The 23,910-nt window shown below is 36.2% G+C and overlaps 1 protein-coding gene across 2 annotated transcripts in view; it reads left to right on the top strand.

Moving 5' to 3' along the window:
* Positions 1-23,910, top strand: part of KLHL8 (kelch like family member 8) — a 57,394-nt gene that overhangs the window by 16,338 nt on the left and 17,146 nt on the right. The window contains exons 2-3 of one of the 2 annotated variants that reach the window (XM_049630844.1): positions 14,817-15,178; positions 22,914-23,462. In XM_049630844.1, the coding sequence (XP_049486801.1) occupies positions 14,966-15,178; positions 22,914-23,462 (762 nt within the window). In that variant the 5' untranslated portion in view covers positions 14,817-14,965. Of the gene's footprint in view, positions 1-14,816; positions 15,179-20,676; positions 20,784-22,913; positions 23,463-23,910 lie in introns of those variants that run through there. The other variant, XM_049630845.1, reaches the window with a different exon arrangement.

Genomic DNA, 23,910 nt, shown 5'->3' with positions numbered 1-23,910 from the left:
ATTCTGTGTCTCCCTCTCTCTCTGCCCCTCCCCCATTCGTGCTCTGTCTCTCTCTGTCTCAAAAATAAATAAACATTAAAAAAAAAAAGAAGAAATAGAAAATCTGAATAGACTGCTAGTAATGAACTTGAATTGATAATCAAACTCCCAACAAACAAAAGTCCAGGACCCACTGGTTTCCCAGGTGAATTCTACCATGCATTTGGAGAAGAATTAGTACCTATTCTTATTAATTATTCCAAAAAACAGGAGAGGAAGGAGTGCTTCCAAATTTATTTTACCAAGCCAGCATTACTCTGATACCAAAACCAAAGACACCAAAAAAAAAAAAAAAAAAGGAAAATTACATATAGACCATTATCTCTGGTGAGCATAGATGTAAAAGTCCTCAACAAAACATTATTAGTAAATGAAATTTAATAATACATAAAAAGGACATTCACCAATATTAAGTGGGATTATTCCAGGGATGTGAGAATGGTTCAGTAGTCATAATTCAATGTGATATATCACATTAACAAGAGGAAAGAAAAAAAAACCACATGAATATCTCCATAGATGCGGCAAAAGCATTTAACAAAGTACAACATTCATTCATGTTAAAAACTCAACATGGGTTTAGAGGGAACATATCTCAACATAATACAGGTCAAATATGAAAAACAAGCAGAGGATCTGAATAGACATTTTCCAGAGAAAGCATTTAGATAGCCAACAGGCACATGAAAAGATGCTCAACGTTACTAACCCATCAGAGAAATGCAAATCAAAACCACAATGCAGTATCACCTCACACCTGTCAGAATGCTCATTATCAAGAAGACTAGAAATAACAAGTCTTGGCAAGGATATGAAAAAAAGAGAACTCTTACGCACTGTTGGTAATGTAAATTGGTGTAGCCACTATGGAAAACAGTATGGAGGTTCCTCAAAAAATTAAAAATGGAAATTACCTATGCACCCCTGTGTTTATTATAACATTATTTATAATAGATATGGAAGCAACCCAATTGTCCATCAATAGTGGATAAAGATGTGGTATATAAATACAGTGGAATATTACTCAGCTATAAAAAAGAACGAAGTCTTGCTGTCTGCAACAACATGGATGGACCTAGAGGGTATTATGTTAAGTAAAATCAATCAGAGAAAGACCAATACTATATGATTTCACTTCTGTGTGGAATCTAAAAAGCAAATGAACAGACAAAAAAACTAAACAGACTCTTAAATACAGAGAACAAGTTAGTGGTTGCCAGTGGTGAGGTAGGTGGGAAACTGGTGAAATAGATTAAGGGGATCAAGAGGTATAAACTTCCAGTTATCAAGTAAATCACAGGAATGAAAAATACAGCATAGAGAATATGATCAATAACACTGTGATAATTTTGTAGGTGACATATAGTAACTACACTTACTGTGGTGATAATGCATAGAACTGTTGACACACTGTGTTATACACTTGAAAAAATAAAATGTGTATGTCAACTATTCAGTTAAAAAAGAAATGAGAAGAATGAGTCTAATAGCACTATGCTGCCTATATAGCAATAGTTACTATATAGAGATTCTTCAAAGTACCATTTGGAGTTCCTCTTTCTACTTAGTACTGTTCTGATTAATGTGTAGTATAAAAGTCATTCTTTGCCTATAAAGACTTTAGTTATGAGAATAATACAGTATGAATTAATATAGTGTTCTGCATAACAGTATTATATATTGATAGCACATGTAGATTATAAGTGCAAAGAAGTTAGAAAAAAGAAAACAGAGTGACCTAATGTAGTATCTTTATGCTTTTGCTGTAAGTCTTGTTTTCTATAATTCATTGTAAGTTGTGTTTACATGTAAAAACACATTAGTTTTGTTATATATTCTCTGCATCGAACCAGTAAAACCGTCTGCTTCTGTTTGAAATACCTTTTCTTCAGAACTTCTTATTTTCTGGATTGATAATGATTTTACTAGCATTTAGGGAAACAAAAACATGGTCTCATTTCCTGTCTGCTTCAGTAGGATTAACACAGTACGGTGTGGTAGAAACAGACCTCCATGGATCATCTCTTTTTTTCTTTTTCTAATCTCTTAATATATTTGAGGAAGGAGTAGTATCTTATTTTTTTCTCCCTAAGGGTCAGAATCTACATTTTTTTTTTTTTTTAACATTTTGGGTTATAGAGTTTAGGTTGAGATTTACTTTCACTTAATACTAACATACAGCCTTTATAAGTCCTAAAGTCTGCTAAGTTCCTTGGAGGAGTGAAGTGTTGTAGGGAATATTCATTTCCTGCTTTTATCTCCCATTTTATTATATATAATAGATTTTTTAAAAGTTGAGGGTGCTGTGTTCTTTGAATAGACCATTTTAAAAGAATTTGATATAGAAAGTTTTTGAGCTGTTGTGTCTTACCCAAATCTGATGTCAAATGTAAAAATGATTTTATAAAAATGAGTATTTATAATGTCCTTTTCATAGAGCAGTCCTCTGACAAAGGAAATAGATTTGTGACAATAATAAATTAAGCCTTTAAACAGAAGCTAGAGTGGTTTGATACAAGGGAAAATGTGTACGATAGTTTTGAATCATGTGTACATAAACCTTGTGAACTTTAGAAGTAAGATCAGTAATACTTGCCATCATAATACTCAGGATCTTGGGCACAAAATATGGTATGATGAAAGTTCTGGATGAAGGAAGACTCGCTAGCTTAACTAGCAATGAAGAGTTGACCCTGTTCTTTTATACTGGGGGAAAAACACAGCCAACAAAATCATGCTGACTCAATCACTTATGACCCAGGCTTATGTGGGCAAGATACATAGATTTTTTTTTTCATAGGTATTTTTAAGATACTCTTCTCTAAGAGTTAACATTGTATTAAGCAGGCAAGTCTAAAACACAAAAGGAATAAAATCATTCAGAGAACTACAATGTACTGTGTGGATTCACAGAAGGGTGATCATACCCCATCGGGAGAATTTAGAGAAGGCTTCCTACAATTCAGAAACATTGTTTAAGTTTGGCCTACATATCATTCCCTCACAAGAAATAGCTTGAGTACTTGCACATATATTTGAGGAAAATGGAATAGTGAAGTCTGATAAAGTAGAAAAAGAATGGGCTGAATTAAAGCTGAATTGAAAGCTCCCATATTCTACCTGTGTGACTTTGGGCAAGTCAGGGATGTTTAGGCCATCTATAATGTAGTTGTGGTGCTTAAATGAGAGTATGTGTAAGACTTCTGGCAAATGTGACACACAGTGGTTTAGTCAGTAGCCTTTCCCCCTCCCTTCTCCTACTTTATGTCAAAAAATAATGGAGGAAAAGACTGGAAGGTAAGTTGGAATCAGAGCAAGGAGGGGTTGGCTTTGAATGCCAGGAGAAGCAATTTGAACTATGGTTTGATCAAACAGTTTGGAATTGACACTGAGAGCTAGATAAATCTGGCAGCATTGCCCTTATTAGTTGTTTAGGGATGATAGGGGCATGGTGATTGGTTAATGGGAGCTATTCTAATCCAGGCAAGATTTATAGGTCTCAGAGTACCATAGTCTCCTACCCCCCTTATCCATGGTTTCATTTTCTGCAGTTTCAGTTTTGTGAGGTCAACTGCTGTTCAGAAGCAAATGATCTTCCTAACGTATCATTAGAAGGTCAGTAGTAGCCTAACAGTGTGTCAATGCCCATCATTCATCTCACTTCACAACTTCATTTCAACTTATCATGTAGGCATTTTGTCATCTCACATCACAAGAAGTGTGGGTACAGTACAATAAGATACTTTCAGATGGAGTACACACAACGTCTGCGACAGACACCACACTCACATAACATTTATTACCATGTATTGTTACAATTGTTCTATTATTAGTTGTTAATCTCTTACTGTGTCTAATTTATAAGTTAAAGTTTATCATAAGTATGTATGTATAGGAAAAAACATAGTATGTATGGGGTTTGGTACTATCTGCAGTTTCAGGTATCTACTGGGGGTTTTGGAACATATCCCTTGCAGATAAGGGGGTTACTGTACAGTGAAAGAGAGTTGAATTCAGTGAATTCAGGAATAGGAGAGATTTTCCCAAGCAGGTTCAGGGGAATTGAAATTTGTTGATGTATAACTGTTCATAGTATTCTTTTATAATTATTTTTATTTTTGTAGAGTCAGAAGTAATGTCCCCATTTTCATTTCTAATTTTACTAATTGAGCCTTCTCTCTTTTTGTCTTAGTTGATTTACCAGAAATTTTGTCAATTGTATTGATTTCTTCAAAGAACCAACTTTTGGGTTGTTTTCTTCTGCCGTTTATCTGTTTTCTGTTTTATTTATTTTTTACTCTATATTTCATTTCTTCTGCTAGTTTTGGGTTTAGTTTTCCTTTTCTGGTTTCTTAATTTGTAAAGCTAGGTTATTGATTTGAGATTTTTAAAAAATGTGTTTATAATCATAAGTTTCCTACTTAGCACTGCTTTCACTGTGGCTCCTGTAAGTTTTGGTATATTGTGTTTTTATTTTCCTTTGCTTCTAAGTATTTTCTTTGTTTTTTTCCCCTAATGTTTATTTTTGAGAGAGAGAGAGGGTGCAAGCAGGGGAGGGACAGAGAAAGAGGGGAACAGAGGATCCAAAGCAGGCTCTATGTTGACAACAGACAGCCTGATGTGGGGCTCGAATTCACAAACCATGGGACCGTGACCTGAGCCGAAGCCAGATGCTTAACCAACTGAGCCACACGGGTGTCCCATGCTTCTAAGTGTTTTCTAATTTCCCTTGTGATTACCTCTTTGATGCATTGGTTGTTTTTGAAAGGGTATTAATTTTCCCATTTCTTCCAATTTTCCATTGTTCTTTTATCATTGATTTCTAACTTCATCCTGATGTGATTCAAGAGGATACTTGGGGGAGGGGCCAACATGGCAGAGAAGTAAGGGGATCTGAACTTCCTGCGTCTCTCAAACAAAGAAGTGTTGAAGCCAAAGGACTTTGAGCCCCAAGAGTTTGGGAGGAAAAGAGACTGGGTTGCTACCAGGAGTACACCGGGACAACCTGCCGGGCCATAGGTGTGTGATTGTGAACTGGCAGAGATAAAACAAATGGAGGGGAGGGATCCCCTTCTGTGGAGAGACAAAGGGAAAGAAAGAGCGGCTGGGGAAGCATAGGACTGTATCTGGACAAGAGAAGAACCATGACGGGGATGGAGAAAGATCCAGTCTCTAATTGTGGGCCTTTCTCTGGATTGGGGCCGGCTGCCCTGTTCGTGCACCTGGGGAGGAGGAGAGCCAGCCCTGGGCTCAGTGGCTAGGTCAGGGGTGCAGTCTGCAGTAGGAGAAAGTGATCCCCTCCCTTGGAGTGCTGTGGGACAGGACAAAGCCTGTCGGGGGACCACATATGGGGTGGCAAAGAGCTGTGCTTCCCCAATACCAGGGAGCATGGAGCGGGAGTTTGAATCCCAGCCAAGCGCTGGGGCATGGGAGTCAGTGGAATGAAACGAACTGCCTCCATTTGTGCCTGCGGCACAGTGAGGACGGCTTTTACAGAGTAGTTTGGGTCACTGGTCTGTGGAGGAGAGACTGGCGGGGGGGAGGGTGTTGTCATTTTTCTCCCCACCACCACCAAGGTGGGACCTCAGGGATCAGACAGTGGGGCCCACATTGGAGGCGGGACCCCCCTACATCAAACCACACCACTCTGCTCCTGGTAACTGCGTATCTACTGGAGCGGCATAGATGCTGAGGAACTAGATGGCCCCTCCTTCAGACCAGCGCTGCTGCATTGCCTGGATTAATTCGCAGACAATTCTTATTATATAGATATATTTTTCCTTCCTTTTCTTCTTATCTCTTCCCTCCTGTAGTCTGGGTACGCTGGTTGTTGGTTTGTTTAAGCAGACAACTTAATCCATTCTCTTGATACATGTTCTTTTTTTTTTTTTTTAATTTTTTTTTAATGTTTTTATTTATTTTTGAGACAGAGAGAGACAGAGGATGAGCAGGGGAGGGGCAGAGAGAGAGGGAGACACAGAATCTGTAGCAGGCTCCAGGCTCTGAGCTGTCAGCACAGAGCCCGATGTGGGGCTCGAACTCACAGACTGTGAGATCATGACCTGAGCTGAAGTCGGACGCCCAACCAACTGAGCCACCCAGGTGCCCTCTTGATACATGTTCTGTACCTCCTTCTTTACTTTCTTTCTGGAATAATTAAGCTGTATAGTTTCTCTGTCTGGACAACCTTACCTTCTTTTATTTTTCCCCCGGCCTGCTCCTTTCCTTTCCTTTCCTTTCCGTCCTTCTGGATTAAGCCATTTAGTCTCTCTGCCTCATCAGTGTTTTTCTTTTTCCCTACCCCTGTCATTTCTCTCTTTGTATGTGCTCTTCCATCAGCACCACCTCTACCCTGTTCTTTACTTGCAGCTGGTGTTTCTGGTTTTTTGCTTTTGGGTTGTTTTTTTCCTTTCCTTTTCTTTTTTTATTTGTGTGTTTCTGTGTTTTGTTTTCTGTTTGTTTTTCTTTCCAGGGCTACTTCAAGGAACAAATCAAAGCACATCTGGTGGAGGGTCCAAAGCATCACTACGAGTAGGGAAATATAATAACCAAAGTCACAACAACACAAAGCAAGTAACACTCTCCAAAAAACACCTTCTGAAGGGCCAGGCCCTGGACAGTGTATGACCCCTCTTTAATATAGCAGTGCTCACAGGTGCAGAGCACATAACAAACTTTTAAAACACATAAGGTACAGAAAACTAGCCAAAATGATGAAACAGAAGAATTCTCCTCAAAAGATATTCCAGGAAGAAATGACAGCTAAAGTATTGATCAAAACAGATATAAGATTAATTGGGCTTGAAAAAAGCATAGAAGACACCAGAGAATCTATTGCTGCAGAGATCAAGGAACTAAAAAATAGTAATGTTGAATTAAAAAATGCTATAAATGAGGTGCAAAATAAAATAGAGGCAGTAACAGCAGGGATTGAAGAGGCAGAGGGGACAATAGGTGAATTAGAAGATAAAATTATGGAAAAAGAGGAAGCTGAGAAAAAGATAAAAAAATTCTGGATCACAAGGGGAGAATTAGAGAACTAAGTGATTCAATGAAAGGGAACAATAGCCATATCATAGGAGTTCCAGAAGAAGAAGAAGAGAGACAGAAAGGGGCCGAAGGTGCACTTGAACATATCATAGCTGAGAACTTCCCCAAACAGACATTCACGTCCAGGGGGCATAGGGAACTCCCTTCAGGTGTAACTTGAATCGATCTTCTGTATGACATATCATAGTGAAACTGGCAAAATGCAAAGATAGAGAATTCTGAAAGCAGTTAGGGATAAACGGGCCTTAACATACATAAGGGTAGTAGCAGACCTATCTACTGAAACTTGGCGGGGCAGAAAAGAATGGTGGGTGACCTTCAATGTGATGAACAGGAAAAATATGCAGCCAAGAATCCTTTATCCAGTAAGCCTGTCATTCAGAATAGGAGAGATAAAGGTTTTCCCAGACAAAAAAAAAAAAAAAAAAACAACACCCCAAAAAACTGAAGGAATTCGTCACCACTAAACCAGCCCTACAAGAGATCCTAAGGGGGACTCTGTGAGTGAAATGTTGCAAGGACCACAACGTACCAGAGATATCACTACAAGCATGAAACCTACAGATGACACAATGACTCTAAATCCCTATCTTTGAATAATAATAACACTGAACGTAAGTGGACTAAATGCTCCAATCAAAAGACATAGGGTATCAGAATGGATAAAAAACCAAGACCCATCTATTTGCTGTCTACAAGAGACCCATTTTAGACCTGAGGACACCTTCAGATTGAAAGTGAGTGGATGGAGAACCATCTCTCAGGCTACTGGAAGTCAAAAGAAAGCTGGAGTAGCCGTACTTACATCAGACAAACTAGATTTTAAACTTAAGGCTGTAACAAAAGATGAAGAAGGGCATTATATAATAATTGTGGGGGTCTATCCATCAGGAAGAGCTAACAGTTATAAATGTCTATGCACTGAATTCAGAAGCACCCAAATACATAAAACAATCACAGACATAAGCAATCTTATTGGTTAGAATGTGATAATTGTAGGGGGCTTTAATACTCCACTTACAATAATGGACAGATCATCTAGACAAAATCAGTAAAGAAACAAGGGCCTGAATGATACACTGGACCAGATGGAATTGACAGATATATTTAGAGCTTTTCATCCTTAAGCAGCAGAATGTACTTTCTTCTTGAGTACACATGGAACATTCTCCAATATCACATACTGGGTCACAAAAACAGCATTCAATAAATATAAAAGAATTGAGATCATACCATGCACACTTTCAGATCACAATGCTATGAAACTTGAAATCCACCACAGGAAAAAGCTTGGAAAACCTCCAAATACATGGAGGTTAAAGGACATTCTTGTAAAGAACGAATGGGTCAACCAGGCAATTAAAGAAGAAGTTAAAAAAATATACAGAAACAAATGAAAATGAAAACACAACAGTCCAAACCCTTTGGAATGCAGCAAAGACAGTTCTACGTGGAAAATACATTGCAATTCAGGCCTGTCTCAAGAAACAAGAGAAATCCCCAATACAAAATCTAACAGCACACCTAAAGGAACTAGAAGCAGAACAACAAAGAAACGCAAACCCAGTAGAAGAAAAGAAATAAAGATCATAGAAGAAATAAACAATACAAAATAAAAAAAAATCAGGATAACAGATTAATGAAACTAAGAGTTGGTTTTTTGAAAAAATAAAATTGATAAACCTCTAGCTAGGTTTCTCAAAAAGAGAGAAGAGAGGACCCAAATAGATAAAATCACGCATGAAAATGGATTTATTACAACCAATCCCTCAGAAATACAAGCAATTATCAGTGAATACTGTGAAAAATTATATGTCAACAAACTGGACAACCTGGAAGAAATGGACAAATTTCTAAACACCCACACACAACCAAAACTCAAACAGGAAGAAATAGAAAATCTGAACAGACCCGTAACCAGTGAAGAAATTGAATCAATTATCAAAAATCTCCCAACAAATAAGAGTCCTGGACCAGATGGCTTCCCTGGGGAATTCTACCAGACATTTAAAGCGAGATAATACTTATCCTTCTCAAGCTGTTCCAAAAAATAGAAATGGAAGGAAAACTTCCAGACTCATTCTACGAAGCCAGCATTATTTTGATTCCCAAACCAGACAGAGACCCAGCAAAAAAAAGAGAACTACAGGCCAATATCCCTGATGAATATGGATGCAAAAATTCTCAACAAGATTCGAGCAAGTCATATTCAACAGCATATAAAAAGAATTACTATGATCAAGTGGGATTCATTCCTGGGCTGCAGGGCTGGTTCAACATTCGCAAATCAATCAATGTGACACATCACATTAATTAAAAAAGATAAGAACCATATGATCCTGTCAATCGATGCATAAAAGCATTTGACAAAATTCAGCATCCTTTCTTATATTTCTTTTTCTTTTTTATTTTTTAACATTTATTATTGAGGGACAGAGAGACACAGAGCATGAGCAGGGGAAGGGCAGAGAGAGGGGGAGACACAGAATCTGAAGCAGGCTGCAGGCTCTGAGTTGTCAGCACAGAGCCCGATGCAGGGCTCGAACTCACAAACTGCGAGATCATGACCCGAGCTGAAGTCAGTTGCCCAACTGACGGAGCCACCCAGGCGCCCCTCAGCATCCTTTCTTAATAAAGACCCTCAGGAAAGTTGGGATAGAAGGAGCATACTTCAACATCGTAAAATCCATTTATGAAAAGCCCACAGCTAATATCCTCAGTGGGGAAAAACTGAGAGCTTTCCCCCTGAGATCAGGAACACAACAGGGATGTCCACTCTCACCACTGTTGTTTAACATAGTGTTGGAAGTCTAGCATCAGCAGTCAGACAACAAAATGAATTAAGAGGCATCAAAATTGGCAAAGATGATGTCAAACTTACACTTTTCGCAGACGACATGATACTCTACATGGAAAACCCGACAGACTCCACCAAAAGTCTGCTAGAACTGACACATGAACTCAGCAAAGTCTCAAAGTACAAAATCCAGGTACAGAAATTGGTTGCATTTTTATACACCAATAATGAAGCAACAGAAAGAGATATCAAGAAATTGATCCCATTTATAGTTGCACCAAGAACCATAAAACACCTAGGAATAAACCTAACCAAAGATGTGAAAGATCTGTATGCTGAAAACTATAGAAAGCTTATGAAGGAAATTGAAGAAGATACAAAGAAATGGTAAAACATTCTGTGCTCATGGATTGGAAGAGTAAATATTGTTAAAATGTCAATACTACCTAAAGCAGTCTACACATTCAATGCAATACCTATCAAAACTGTGCTGGCATTCTTCTCAAAGCTAAAACAAACAATTCTAAAATTTGTATAGAACCACAAAGGACCCTGCAGGAGGCATCACAATCCCAGACTTTAGTCTCTACTACAAAGCTGTAATCATCAAGACAGTATGGTATTGGCACAAAAACAGACACACACAGCCCAATGGGATAGAATAGAGAACCCAGAATTGGACCCACAAATGTATGGCCAACTAATCTTTGACAAAGCAAGAAAGAGTATCCAATGGAAAAAAGACAGTCTCTTTAACAAATGGTGCTGGGAGAACCTGACAGCAACTTGCAGAAGAATGAAACTAGATCACTTTCTTACACCATTCACAAAAATAAACTCAAAATGGATGAAGAACCTGCATGTGAGACAGGAAACCATCAAAACCCTAGAGGAGAAAGCAGGAAAAAACCTCTCTGACCTCAGCCGCAGCAATTTCTTACTTGACACATCTTCAAAGGCAAGGGAATTAAAAGCAAAAATGAACTATTGGAACCTCATGAAGATAAAAAGCTTCTGTACTGCAAAGGAAACAATCAGCAAAACTAAAAGGCAACCAATGGACTGGAAAAAGATATTTGCAAATGACATATTGGATAAAGGGCTAGTATCCAAAATCTATAAAGAACTCACCAAACTCCACACCTGAAAAACAAATAATCCAGTGAAGAAATTGGTAGAAGACATGAATAGACACTTTTCTAAAGAAGACATCCAGATGGCCAACAGACACATGAAATGTTGCTCAACATCACTCATCAGGGAAATACAAATCAAAACCACACTGAGATACCACCTCATGATGGTCAGAGTGGCTAAAGTGAACAAATCAGGAGACTATAGATGCTGGAGAGGATGTGGAGAAATGGGAACCCTCTTGCACTGTTGGTGGGAATGCAAACTGGTGCAGCCGCTCTGAAAAACAGTGTGGAGGTTCTTCAAAAAATTAAAAATAGAACTACCCTGTGATCCAGCAATAGCACTGCTAGGAATTACCCAAGGAATACAGGAGTGCTGATTCATAGGGGCACATGTACCCCAATGTTTATAGCAGTGCTTTCAACAATAGCCAAATTTGGAAAGAGACTAAATGTCCAACAACTGATGAGTAGATAAAGAAGATTTGGTTTATATATACAGTGGAATACTACTTAGCAATGAGAAGGAATGAAATCTGGCGGTTTGCAGCAACGTGGATGGAACTGGAAGGTATTATGCTAAGTGAAATAATTCAGTCAGAGAAAGACAGATATCATAGGTTTTCACCCATATGTGGATCTTGAGAAACTTAATAGATGACCATGGGGAAAAGAAGGGGAAAAAAATAGTTAAAAACAGAGAGGGAGGGAGGCAAACCATAAAAGACTCTTAAGTACAGAGAACAAACTGAGGGTTGATGGGGGGTTGGGGAGAGGGGAAAGTGGGTGATAGCCATTAAGGAGGGCACTTGTTGGGACAAGCACTGGGTGTTGTATGGAAGCTGGTTTGAGAATAAATTATATTAAAAAATAAACATCAAAAAATTTTTTAAAAAGTATACTTGGTATGCTGTGTATTTTTTTAAATCTGTGAGACTTAAATAGTGGCCTAATATATTGTCTGTCCTGAAAAATGTTCCACATGCACTTGAGAAGAATACGTATTATGTTGTTGGTGGACTGTTCTTTATATGTCTTAGATCTAGTTGGCTTACTGTGTTATTTAAGTCCTCTATTTCTTCTGTCTGTTTATCCTTTATTGTCAATGGAGTATGAAGTCTCCAATTATTATTATGCAACTATTTATTTTTCACTTGAGTTCTGTTAGTTTTTGCTTTGTATATTTTCATGATCCGTCATTATATGCATAAATGTTCATAATTGTTATATTTTCTTGCTGTGTTGATCCTTTTGTTAATACGTAATATCCTTTTATTTTTGTAACATTTTTTGACTTAGTCTGTTTTATCTGATATGCCATATTCTCTTTTGGTTACTTTTGGCATGGAAAATCTTTTTTTCCATCCTTTCCATTTTAACTTACTTGTGTCTTTGGACACAGTTAGTAATTATTAAATTTTGGTTTAAATTTTTAAATTTTAATTAAAAGGTTTTTTAATGTTTACTTATTTTTGAAGGAGAGAGAGACAGAGTGCTAGCAGGAGAGGGGCAGAGAGAGAGGGAGACAGAATCTGAAGCAGGCCCCAGGCTCCAGGGTGTCAGCACAGAGCCTAATGCAGGGCTCAAAGTCATGAACCGGGAGATTGTGACCTGAGCTGAAGTCAGATGCTTAATTGACTGAGTCACACAGGCACTCCTAATTTTATTTTTTAAATTTATTTTAAATTATTCCCTTGAATTGTAGAGGAAACAAGATTTGGTGTTGGAAACCAAAGTTATAGTAATAGCAGCTTTTACATTAATAATTGCTTTTTCTTCTTTAAATGTAGTAGTCTCTTAAACCTGTTGGAAACAAAAAGTGTAGTTACCAACCATTGCTACAGTAATACTAGGTTTTGTAGTCATACATGTGTTTACTTTCTTGAGCTCTTTATTTTTCCATATGGCTTTGAGTTACTGTTAAGTGTTCTTTCATTTCACCTTGTAGGACTCTCTTGAATATTTCTTACATGACAGGTCTAATGGTCACAAACTCTCCCAGCTTTTGTTTATCTAGGAATGTCTTATTTTCCCCTTCACTTTTGAAGATCAGTATTGCCAGATATAATATCTTCGATTTGTCTTTTAGTACCTTGAACATATCTGCCTATTCTATCTGGCTTCTGAAGTTTCTGATAAAAAAATCTGCTAAAACTCTTATTGAGGATTCCTGTGTCTGACAATTCACTTTTCTCTTGTTTTCAGGAATCTCTTTTTATCTTTGGGTTTTGAAGGTTTGATTATGTCTTGATGTGGTTTCCTTTGAGTTCCTCTTTCTTAGAACTTATTGAATGCTTATATTGATGCTTTTAATCAAATTTGGGAAGTTTTCAGTTATTATTGCTTTAAATATTTTCTCTTCCCCTTTGTCTGTCTTACTCTTCTAGGATTCTCATAATGTGCATGTTGGTCTGTTTGCTGGTTCATAGGTCTTTTAGGTTTTGTTCATGTTTTTTCAGTCTTTTTCTTTTTTTCTTCTGTATTTACCTGAGAGTTGATATTTCCCATTGTCTTCAAGTTTGATAATTCTTTTTTTTTTTTTTTTTTTGCCTGTTCATATCTGTCACTGAGTGTCTCTAGTGACTTTTTCATTTCAGTTATTGCACTTGTCACTTCCAGAAACTCTTTTTGGACTCTATTTAGTTTTTCTTTTTCTTTTTTGAATGTATTGGTTATTTTCCTGATTTTCCTTATATCTTTAGTTATTTGAGCATCTTTAAAAGAGTTTTTTTTAAGTCTTTACTATAAACTCCATTAGTTCTTTTTTAGTACAGTTTATTGTCCCTCTCCCCACCCCACCCCTTGAATGGGCCATATTTCCGTTTCATTGTATCCTTTGTAATTTTTGTTGTTGTTGTTGAACACTGGGTATTTGAATCTAATAATGTAGTAATTCTGGAAATCATTGTCCAGATTAATTCTTCTTTAAGGTCTGCTATTTTTTGTTTTTGTTATTGTTCTTTTTGTTTGTTGTAAGCCATCTCTGTGCTAATGATCAGCCTGAGGTATATAATTTAAGGTCTTCTCACATCTTTTCTGAGCATTTCCCTTGGCATGCATTGTCACTTTCTAATTTTCCTTGTATATGCTCTTGTTTTTTATTGTCTTGACTGTGAAAAGGAGAAGGGGGGGACAAACAGTAAGAATGGAAAGGAAGGGCATGAGCCTTTTAAATTCCCTGCAAGGCATGTCAGCTGAGAGGGAGGGACTTATAACAGTAGGTGGAGGTGTATTACCAATGACTGTCCACCTCTTTACCTGCACTTCTGTGATCAGAAGCAGTAGTCAGCACTCAGCAGAGATCACTGATATTTGGAGGACTAGGTCCTTTTTGTCCACCCCAACTCCTGAAAATTGTGTAAGCTGCTCTAGGAACATGTACCCGGCTGCTTACTTGCCATCTGACTGAGGATGTGGGGATGGACAGGTGCTGTTGTACTTAAGAGCTGAAGTTGACAAAATTAAACATTTCAGTCTTTCCCTGAAGTTGTAAGCCTTCCACAGACTCTACAGTTTGATTCTGCCAGTACAATTTTTGCCTAGGTATGGGAGATAGATTCCTGCTGCTTCTATTCCACCATCTTCCCAGAATTTTCAAATTAGATTTTAAAGGCATTCCTTCACTGATATAATTAGCTGAGGTAATTATTATGACATTTAGCATAGAGCTGCAAAATTACTTGTTCTTAAGTAGTAATTTATGTGGTCATTTTATATCCAGTTTTGTAAACTATAATTATTAATGATACTTTTGTTTTAGTTTGTTTTTATGTGTTTTACTGTTTATTTTTCAGTCTCAGCCAATTGGACAATGGCAGTTTGGGTTTTGAAAAATGTCTGAAGGTTAGTGGGCTGCATCTACCTTCTGCTTCCTCCACACCCCTTTTAAGAGAATAAATGGAATATTTGAGAAGAGAGCTATATTAAAAGAAGAGTGTTGCAAATGGCTTCAGAATCTGTGAATGCAAAACAAGCTAGGAATCACTGCACAAAGGGGAAAAGGCAACAGCACCAGCAAATAAAGAATAGGTCTTCAATTAGTGATGGTGATGGAGAAGACTCTTTTATCTTTGAAGCAAATGAAGCTTGGAAAGATTTTCATGGTTCCCTTCTTCGGTTTTATGAAAATGGAGAACTGTGTGATGTCACACTAAAGGTAAGACTTTTCTCTTTTTCAAACTCTTTATTGTATTATGAAAAATGAGGGTTTCTATAACCATAGAGGGTGAATTTTTGGTATCATACTTGTTATAGTCAAAATGATTTTAGTCTCAATCCTTTTTTATTGAAGGTGAAAGGATATAAAGGAAGGTGAGTAAAGGAGGATTAGCACAAGGTAAACTTGTACTTATTAAGTATTAATATTCATTATTTCATAGTTAATTTAACTTCTGAGAGTTCTGGACCTTACAACAACAAATAGTTATTATTACTGAAATTAATAAATTGCTGTTGACCAGTAAGCTTTTAACTTGTGTATTTAAAAATCCTGGTATACTCACTTACTCTTAATGTAAGTTAAAAGTTAGGAATTCTTGGTTGTTTACTCAGCTGCAGTAGTATTTTAGTACATGTTCCTATTCTGGTAATTTAATCTCTACTTTAAAACAATGGTCTCTTAAGTGAGATTCTCTATACCTGATAATGAAGTACAATCTATTTAGACTTGGATGAAAAAGTGTAGTAAGTTTTAAGTCTGTGGTCTATAGACCACATGTTGTGTTATTCTGCTGCAAAAGACAGTTTTAGTAAAATTGGAAAAGTGATAAAACAGTGTGGAAGTCTAATTGTTCCTCATTACTTGTTTAAAGTACTTTTACTATTATATCTCAGTGTAATATTAAATTTTTTTTGATGATTCATATGCATCCATGAAGCATTTTCCACATTTGATTTGCCACTTTGGGATCTCTTAAATTTTGCTTTTGCTTTTGCTTTTGATCAGACAGCTTTTTAAAGCTGAGTCATAGGGATGGAAAGCATACTTGAAGAATCAGACCAGAGAATACTCAACAGGAGTCTATAAACTGAAAGCATAAGCTTTGAATTTTAGGTCCAGAATGTCCAGGGGTATAGTATTATACTGTGGATAAATGAGCTATATTCTCTTTCCTTAAACTGTTACTGGTTTTATGTATTTCTAGGCCCTAAGATTTTGAGAAGAAAACCATTATATAATTCTAGCTCTGTGTGAAATTTAGCTATGTATATCTATTTTAATGTAGAACACTTAAGTTCTTTTGTTCTGTATGTATATTGTTTAATTTTATGCCATTGCTCTAATTTTTAACTGTGGTGTGAGATTCAGTGACCCACACTGGCTTTAGCAAAAATAAAAATGTAAAATAGATTGTTGGAATTCAGTTATCATTCAGCAAATGGAAAATAATTAGAGTATTGATTTTATAAATTTTATAACTGAATTTTAGAATAATTTATATAACATATACTGCATATAGATATTAAGTGAAAAATAGGGATATAGCCACTTAAGGACAACTCATAACTTTGTTTATTGTGTAACTTTAGCAATAGATTGAAATAAAAACTCCCAAAGAGTCAGTGGTTGAAAATTAAAATACTATGTTTTAAACACTGACAGGGGCGCATAGGTGGCTCAGTTGGTTAAGTGTCCAACTCTTGATTTCAGCTCAGGTCATGAGCTCGTGGTTCATGGGATCGAGTCCCACATTGCACTCTGCCCTGGCAGTGCAGGGTCTGCGTTGGATTCTTTCTATCTCTCTCTTTCTCCCCTTTCCCTGCGCATTCTCCCTCTCTCAAAATAAATAAACATGAAAAAAATTAAAAAAAAAAAGTAAACAGTGACCTGAGAAACACTTCATTAGGCATGAGAATCACTTCAGTAATTTAAAGGGATCATCATTTTTATTTTTTCATCTGTAAAATTAGAGTGATGATTAGGTTTTTGTGAGGAATAAGTGAATTGGTACAAGTAACGCCCTTATGGCAGTGCTTGGTACATAATAATAAGTATCAGCTCTTTGGATCATTATGTATACTACTATAATAGTTCCAAGAGTATCAGATAATTCTGCCTATCGTGTATTCTGTTCCTATTGATTAGAAAGTGTTACAACTTAATCTCTTAACAGGTCTCTTACTGGATTTGTTTCTTCTTAATTCTTTTTTTTTAAATTTTTTTAGCATTTATTCATTTTTGAGAGACCGAGAGAGACAGAGAATGAGTGGGGAAGGGGCAGAGAAAGAGAGAGAGAGAGACACAGAATCACAAGCAGGCTCCAGGCTCTGAGCTGTCAGCACAGAGCCCAACACAGGGCTCAAACTTAAGAACCGTGAGTTCATGACCTGAGCTGAAGTCGGACACAACCGACTGAGCCACCCAGGCGCCCTGTGGATTTGTTTCTTAATTCTAATTCAACATTTCTTCAACTGTCAGAATTTAACTGTCATAGAACAATTAAGTCAATAGGATTACAGATAATTCATAATGCCCTGTTTAACATAAATTTCACTTTTTATATTCATCTAACCTTAAGGATTATTCTCTGATATAAAGTCATCTCCTATTGTTTTTTTAATTAGTATGTTTCCTTTGACCATTATTTGCTTTTAAGGCAAACATTTTAGAAAGACAGTTATTGGGGCACCCAGCTGGCTCGGTCAGTGGAGTGTGCAACTCTTGATCTCAGAGTTGTAAGTTTGAGCCTTTGTATGTAGAAATTACTTAAAAAGAAAATCTTTAAAAAAAAAAACAACAGTTATCCAAATATATTTTATTGTCCATATATAAGGTCATTAGCCAATTTTAAAATTCCAAAATGAGCACTTATATTGGAAACAAAAAAAAAAGTTTATTTAGCAGATACTTACTAAGGTCTTACTGTAGTATGTGGAGAGTATAAATAAATTTGAGTAATATTCTGTTCTTGCCTTGAGGGTATTTGAAATTTATCCAGAGAAAGGCACATACACACCTAACTATAATATAATTTAGTGATTATCATTTTTGTGTTATTTTTATGGCAGCATAGGAGAGATCTATGAATTATGCCTGAAAGGTGATTGGAAAGGCTTCACATAAGAGATTATTATCTTGAGGTCATTCCAGGGAGAGGTGAAATTTGCTTATATATTTTATTTGTTTATTAGGGAAAACATTTTATTTTTTAATTTATTTCTTAGATGTTTATTTTAAGAGAGAGAGCACGAGCAGGGGAGGGGCAGAGAGAGAGAGGGAGAGAGAGAATCCTAAGCAGGCCCCACTTCCAGCACGGAGTCTGACATGGAAGTCGATCACATGACCCTGGGATCATGACCTGAGCTGAAATCAGGAGTTCGTTGCTTAACTGACTGAGCCACCCAGGTGCCCCAGTGGAAACATTTTAAAGAATATATCCAGTAACAGGTCTAAAATTATATAGGGGGGAAGCTTTCTTAAGGGCAGCAGTTTGGTGATAAAAGACAGGGGAATTTGTCTTGCAGAGGTTGCATAGCACTCATGCTTAAACCATGTGTTCTAGGTCAACAAAAGTAACGTTTACAAAGATGCTTCTACTTCTTTATGATAGTTTGAGGAAATGTAATTGTTTTTATTAAAGATCATAGTTAAATTTTACTTGAAGAGATTAACAGAGATTATTAGAGGAAGGAAACTCCCTAACTTGTTGATGCTTCCACTGAATAGTTTTATTCATATTATTTGGCTTCTTCTTCTTTTTTTGAAAATACATGTTTCTTTGAGTTGTTAAAGTAAACATTTATAGGATTTGGATAAATATTTTCAAGATTGTGTTATAATTTTTTGGTGTCAAACTTCCAAATGACCAGGTAAGAATAAGTACTCTGAAAGATTGCAGGGAAACAAAATATGTGAACTGCATTATAGTACCATACTTCCAATAGGTAGAAATGATAAAATTATTATCCTTATAAATGTAACAGTTAACTCCTGATGGGAAGGCAGACATAATCTAATGAAATGATAAATGAGAAGGTGATTCTGTCTTTGACACTTAAGCATTCTATGTTAAGCTGTCTAATGAATGTTCATCTTTCTGACATTCAAGTAATAAATTGATATTTTAACTTTTTTCATGTTGCTCAGAAGGTGTATTTAAATACTTATATTAGTAGATTCTTGTTTATTTGACCCCTAAAATGTTATCCATCGTTTCCATTGTGCAGGTTTTTCTAATGAATGTAGTAAGATTAACCAAGATTGTAGCATAGTGAATGTGCTAGACATTATAATGTGATAATTCACTACATGTAAGCCAAACTATCTTGGTTTTGTATATCTAACCCCTTCTTGACCTTGGCTGTAAAATGCTATTTTGACTATTCAAACTGATTAAAATTGGTGGATTATCGAAAAGAGTAGCTAAGAGGTTAAAAGGACAAAATTAACAAGGGATTAAAACTGAGAAATTAGAATATAGCTTCTAAACAAACATAAAAGACGGGCATTTGGATTTTTTTCTTCCACTCTATTTCTGTCTCACTGTTTGTCTTCTGCATTTTTATTTCAGTGTAGTTCTCAAACACTTAGTTTTAATTAAATGGCATAATTATGAACATTTCAAACTAATACACTTTAGTTTTTGTTTCAATGATTTAAAAACAAGTTTAGTGTATTTGTAAATGATTTTTAACAGTCTGTATTAATGGGATTTTACAATTAATACTTAGAAGTAAAGTGAACCTATGTAATAACAACTAGTTCACAAAAGAATAGTTACCAGAATGACCAAATGTTAAAAAAGTATTAAGTATTAAGGCGGCACCTGGGTGGCTCAGTTGGTTAAGCATCTGACTCTTGATTTCAGCTCAGGTTATGATCTCACAGTTTGTGGGTTTGAGCCCCACATTGGGCTCTGTGCTGACAGTGCGGAGCCTGCTTGAGATTCTCTCTCTGCACCTCTCTCCCTCTCTCTCTCTCTCTCTCTCTCTCTCAAAAAAAAAAAAAAAAAAAAGAGTGGGTGTATTATCTTTAATCACTTTGGGGGTGTGATTGTGTGTGTATTAAATATTCAAGTTTTAGTTTATTGAATCAAGAAATTAAAATAGAGTTGTTGAGGAACAAAGTCTTATGAACAGTATGAAAATAATTTGTGGACCATTGATTTGTACAGTTGGGGTGAGAAGGTAGTGTTAAAATAATGTTTATCTGGAAATTGTAGAATTGTTTTATGTAATGGCATGTTGGCAAATTTAAGCAGATTTATGCCATGTGAGGTTTACAGATATTTGCATAGAAACTAAATCTCAATGGTGGCATGTGCAGAAAATTTTAAAAAAGGATATTTTCAGCCTGTTTTTAAAATGCTTAATATCAGATTTCAGATCCCATTTTAGGGCTTAAGTGAATTTGAAAACATGCCAAGCTTTCTGCTTTAGTATAGGGTGCAACTTGAGTCTCAGTAAAATCTGAATCTTACCTGTGGATTCTTTTAAAAAATTAAATGCAATATAACCAACAGAGATGATAATCTTGTATTTGTTTTTTTTGTTTGTTTTCTTTTTATAATGTTTATTTATTTTTGAAAGGCAGAGACAGAACGTGAGCAGGCAAGGGGCAAAGAGAGGGAGACACAAAATCCAAAGCAGGCTCCAGGCTCCGAGCTGCCAGCACAGAGCCTGACGCCGGGCTCAAACTCACGAACCACAAGATCATGACCTAAGCTGAAGTCAGCTGCCCAACCGACTGAGCCACCCAGACGCCCCATAATCTTGTATTTGTTGAAGGGATATTCATTCTTCCTCCACATTAGTGAGAAAAGGTCAGGAGGAACATTTATAAACAAAAGCATTTATTATACATTGTAATACTCCTCAGGCCTTTTTCTTTAGAAGTTCTCATTTTAAAATTCATTCCCAAATAATGAGACACAACTGTAAGTGTATTACATGGTCAAAATGCTACATGAAAACAGGAATATTGGTAAAACACTAGCCTACTGTATTTAATTTTCTTTTTTAATGTTTGTTTATTTTTGAGAGGGAGACAGAGCATGAGCAGGGGAGGGGCGGAAGGAGAGAGGGAGACACAGAATGCGAAGCAGGCTCCAGGCTCTGAACTGTCAGCACAGAGCCTGATGTGGGGCTCAAACTCACAAACTTTAAGATCATGACCTGAGCTGAAGTTGGACACTCAACCGACTGAGCCACCCAGGTGTCCTGTAGCCTACTGTATTTAAAGATTACCTAACACAAAGTGCTAAGAAAACTGGGTAACTACTGCTGTGTTAATAAGGAGATAACTGGTACTCAGTACCAGAACTTCCAGATGGAAATAAAGGTGTATGTATAAAACATAAAACTCTAAAAATACTAGAATACCTGAAGTTAATGTGTTTAATATTAAGCATAGCATCTAAGGCAGAAATTATAAAGATAAAGATTGGTTTGATTGTGTAAAAATCTAGAGGGGTTGACTAAAAAAGCACACCATAAAAGAGAAAATTTTGAACTAATATATGGCAAACGACTCACACTCTAAATATATGAGGAGTTCTTACAAAAACATAAGAAAAAAATCACAGAATAAGTTTATAGAAGAGGTAAAAATAGCCCAAAATTAATGAATGATTTGATGATATTAGTATAAGATAAACTAAAATAGATAATATTTTCATGCATTAAATTAACAAATACTTTTTAATAAGTTAGTACTCAGAATATGGCACAAATATTGTAGGGAGATCAGAGATGGACAGTTTAGCAGTCTGTATCCCAAACTGTGCCTATCCTTTGAAATACCATTTCTTTTTAGGATTTTATCTGTAGGAAATTAAATAGAGTGTGAATAAAGTTTCAATTACAGCAAAACTTACTACAGTGTCACTTACAATAGCAAACTATTGACAGTAGTGTAATTTTTTAGGAAATAAGGTAAAATTTTAGTGTTTAAGTTTATTTATTTAGAGCAGAGGAGGGACAGAGAAGGAGAGGGGGAAGAGCATCCCAAGCAGGCTCTACACTGTCAGCGTGGAGCCAATTCATGGCTCAAACTCACGAACTGTGAGATCATGACCTGAGCTGAAATCAAGAGTTGGACGCTTAACCAGCTGATCCATCCAGGTGTCCTTTCATTGTTATTCTGTTTTTTATATTATTTCAAAATAATTTAATAAGGAATGAAAAAAACTTTATTTAAACTCATAGTAAATACTACTAAATAGTGGTCTGTTTACTTTGTGCTTCAATTTTCTCACTGATAAACTGTGGTTATATAATAATGCCTACTCATAGGGGCATTGGGACAATTAAGTGAGTTAATTAATATGTGAAAAGCACTTAGAACAGTGCCTGACATGATGACTGCGGTTGATAATACGGTGTTGTATATTTGAAAGTTGCTAAGAGAGGAAATCTTAAAAGTTCTTGTTACAGGGAAAGATAAAATTCAGAATTATGTGAGGTGTTAGATGTTTACTAAACGTTGTGATAATCATTCCATTATATATACATACATCAAATCATTATGTTGTTTAACTTAAACTTACATAATGTTAGATGTCAATTATATCCACAAAACTGGAAAGCTTTTTTTTAGAAAAGGGACTCACAGACCAAAAACAAGAATAGTGCCCAAGTAGTGCTAGATGATGTATGCTGTTCTTCTTCATTCACAGAATGCTTCTGAAATTTGAGATTAATACAGAAAATCAGCTTACCAAATATACATTGTGGATAGAAGTGTAGAAGATAAGGGGCTAATCTGGAAGAAGAAAGTTGCCTGACTTTAAGAAATTGCCCTACATTAAAATAAGTGACCAAAGGATTACACTGTTAAACAAATACACTAAATTTGTGTGAAGTTTTTGTTCCTGCTACAACAGATGCTCAATGCTGATGTAAAACTGATTTTGATATTAAACTGTCTCCTTTTGTTTGTTTGTTTTGAACAGGTTGGCTCAAAGCTAATCTCTTGTCACAAACTAGTATTGGCTTGTGTTATCCCTTACTTCAGAGCCATGTTTCTCTCTGAAATGGCTGAAGCCAAGCAAACACTGATTGAGATCAGAGATTTTGATGGTGATGCAATAGAAGACTTGGTAAAGTTTGTCTATTCTTCAAGGCTCACTTTGACTGTTGACAATGTCCAACCTCTTTTATATGCAGCCTGTATTCTACAGGTTGAACTGGTGGCTAGAGCTTGTTGTGAATACATGAAGTTACATTTTCATCCCTCCAACTGCCTGGCGGTAAGAGCCTTTGCAGAAAGTCACAATCGAATAGACTTAATGGACATGGCGGATCAGTATGCCTGTGAGCATTTTACTGAAGTGGTGGAGTGTGAAGACTTTGTGAGTGTGTCACCCCAGCATCTCCATAAGCTTTTGTCCTCCAGTGATCTAAATATTGAGAATGAAAAGCAGGTCTATAGTGCAGCCATCAAGTGGCTTCTTGCCAATCCTCAGCATCATTCCAAATGGTTGGATGAAACACTTGCACAGGTAGGGGCTGAAATAAGATTGTGTATAGAAATGAAATGATATGGAAGCAAATTAACATGTGTCATTTATCAAGAAAAGTGCAGACTACCCGAAGGAATATAGAAATCATTGTGTAATATGATGTGAAAATGGCTTTCTGTTTACTTTTCTGTTTATTCCCTATGCTGTTTAAGGATAAGTCTGAATTGCATTTAATTAGAAATATCATTCTTTGCTTTTTAACCTGAACGGGTTTCTTGTTTTTAAAGTTTCTTCCTTCCTTTCTTTTCTTTCTTTGTTTCTTCCTTTCTTTCGTCCTTTCATTTCCTTCCTTCCTTCCTTTCTTCTTTCTTTCTTCTTTCTTTCTTTCCTCTTTTCTTTTCTTTTCTTCTTTTCTTTTCTTTTCTTTCTTTTCTTTTCTTTTCTTTTCTTTTCTTTTCTTTTCTTTTCTTTTCTTTTCTTTTCTTTT

This window comes from Panthera uncia, chromosome B1 (assembly GCF_023721935.1).
Source record: "Panthera uncia isolate 11264 chromosome B1, Puncia_PCG_1.0, whole genome shotgun sequence".
Lineage (NCBI taxonomy): Eukaryota > Metazoa > Chordata > Mammalia > Carnivora > Felidae > Panthera > Panthera uncia.
The sequence above is the reverse complement of the archived record's forward strand: the minus strand, read 5'-3'. Positions and strand labels throughout refer to the sequence as shown.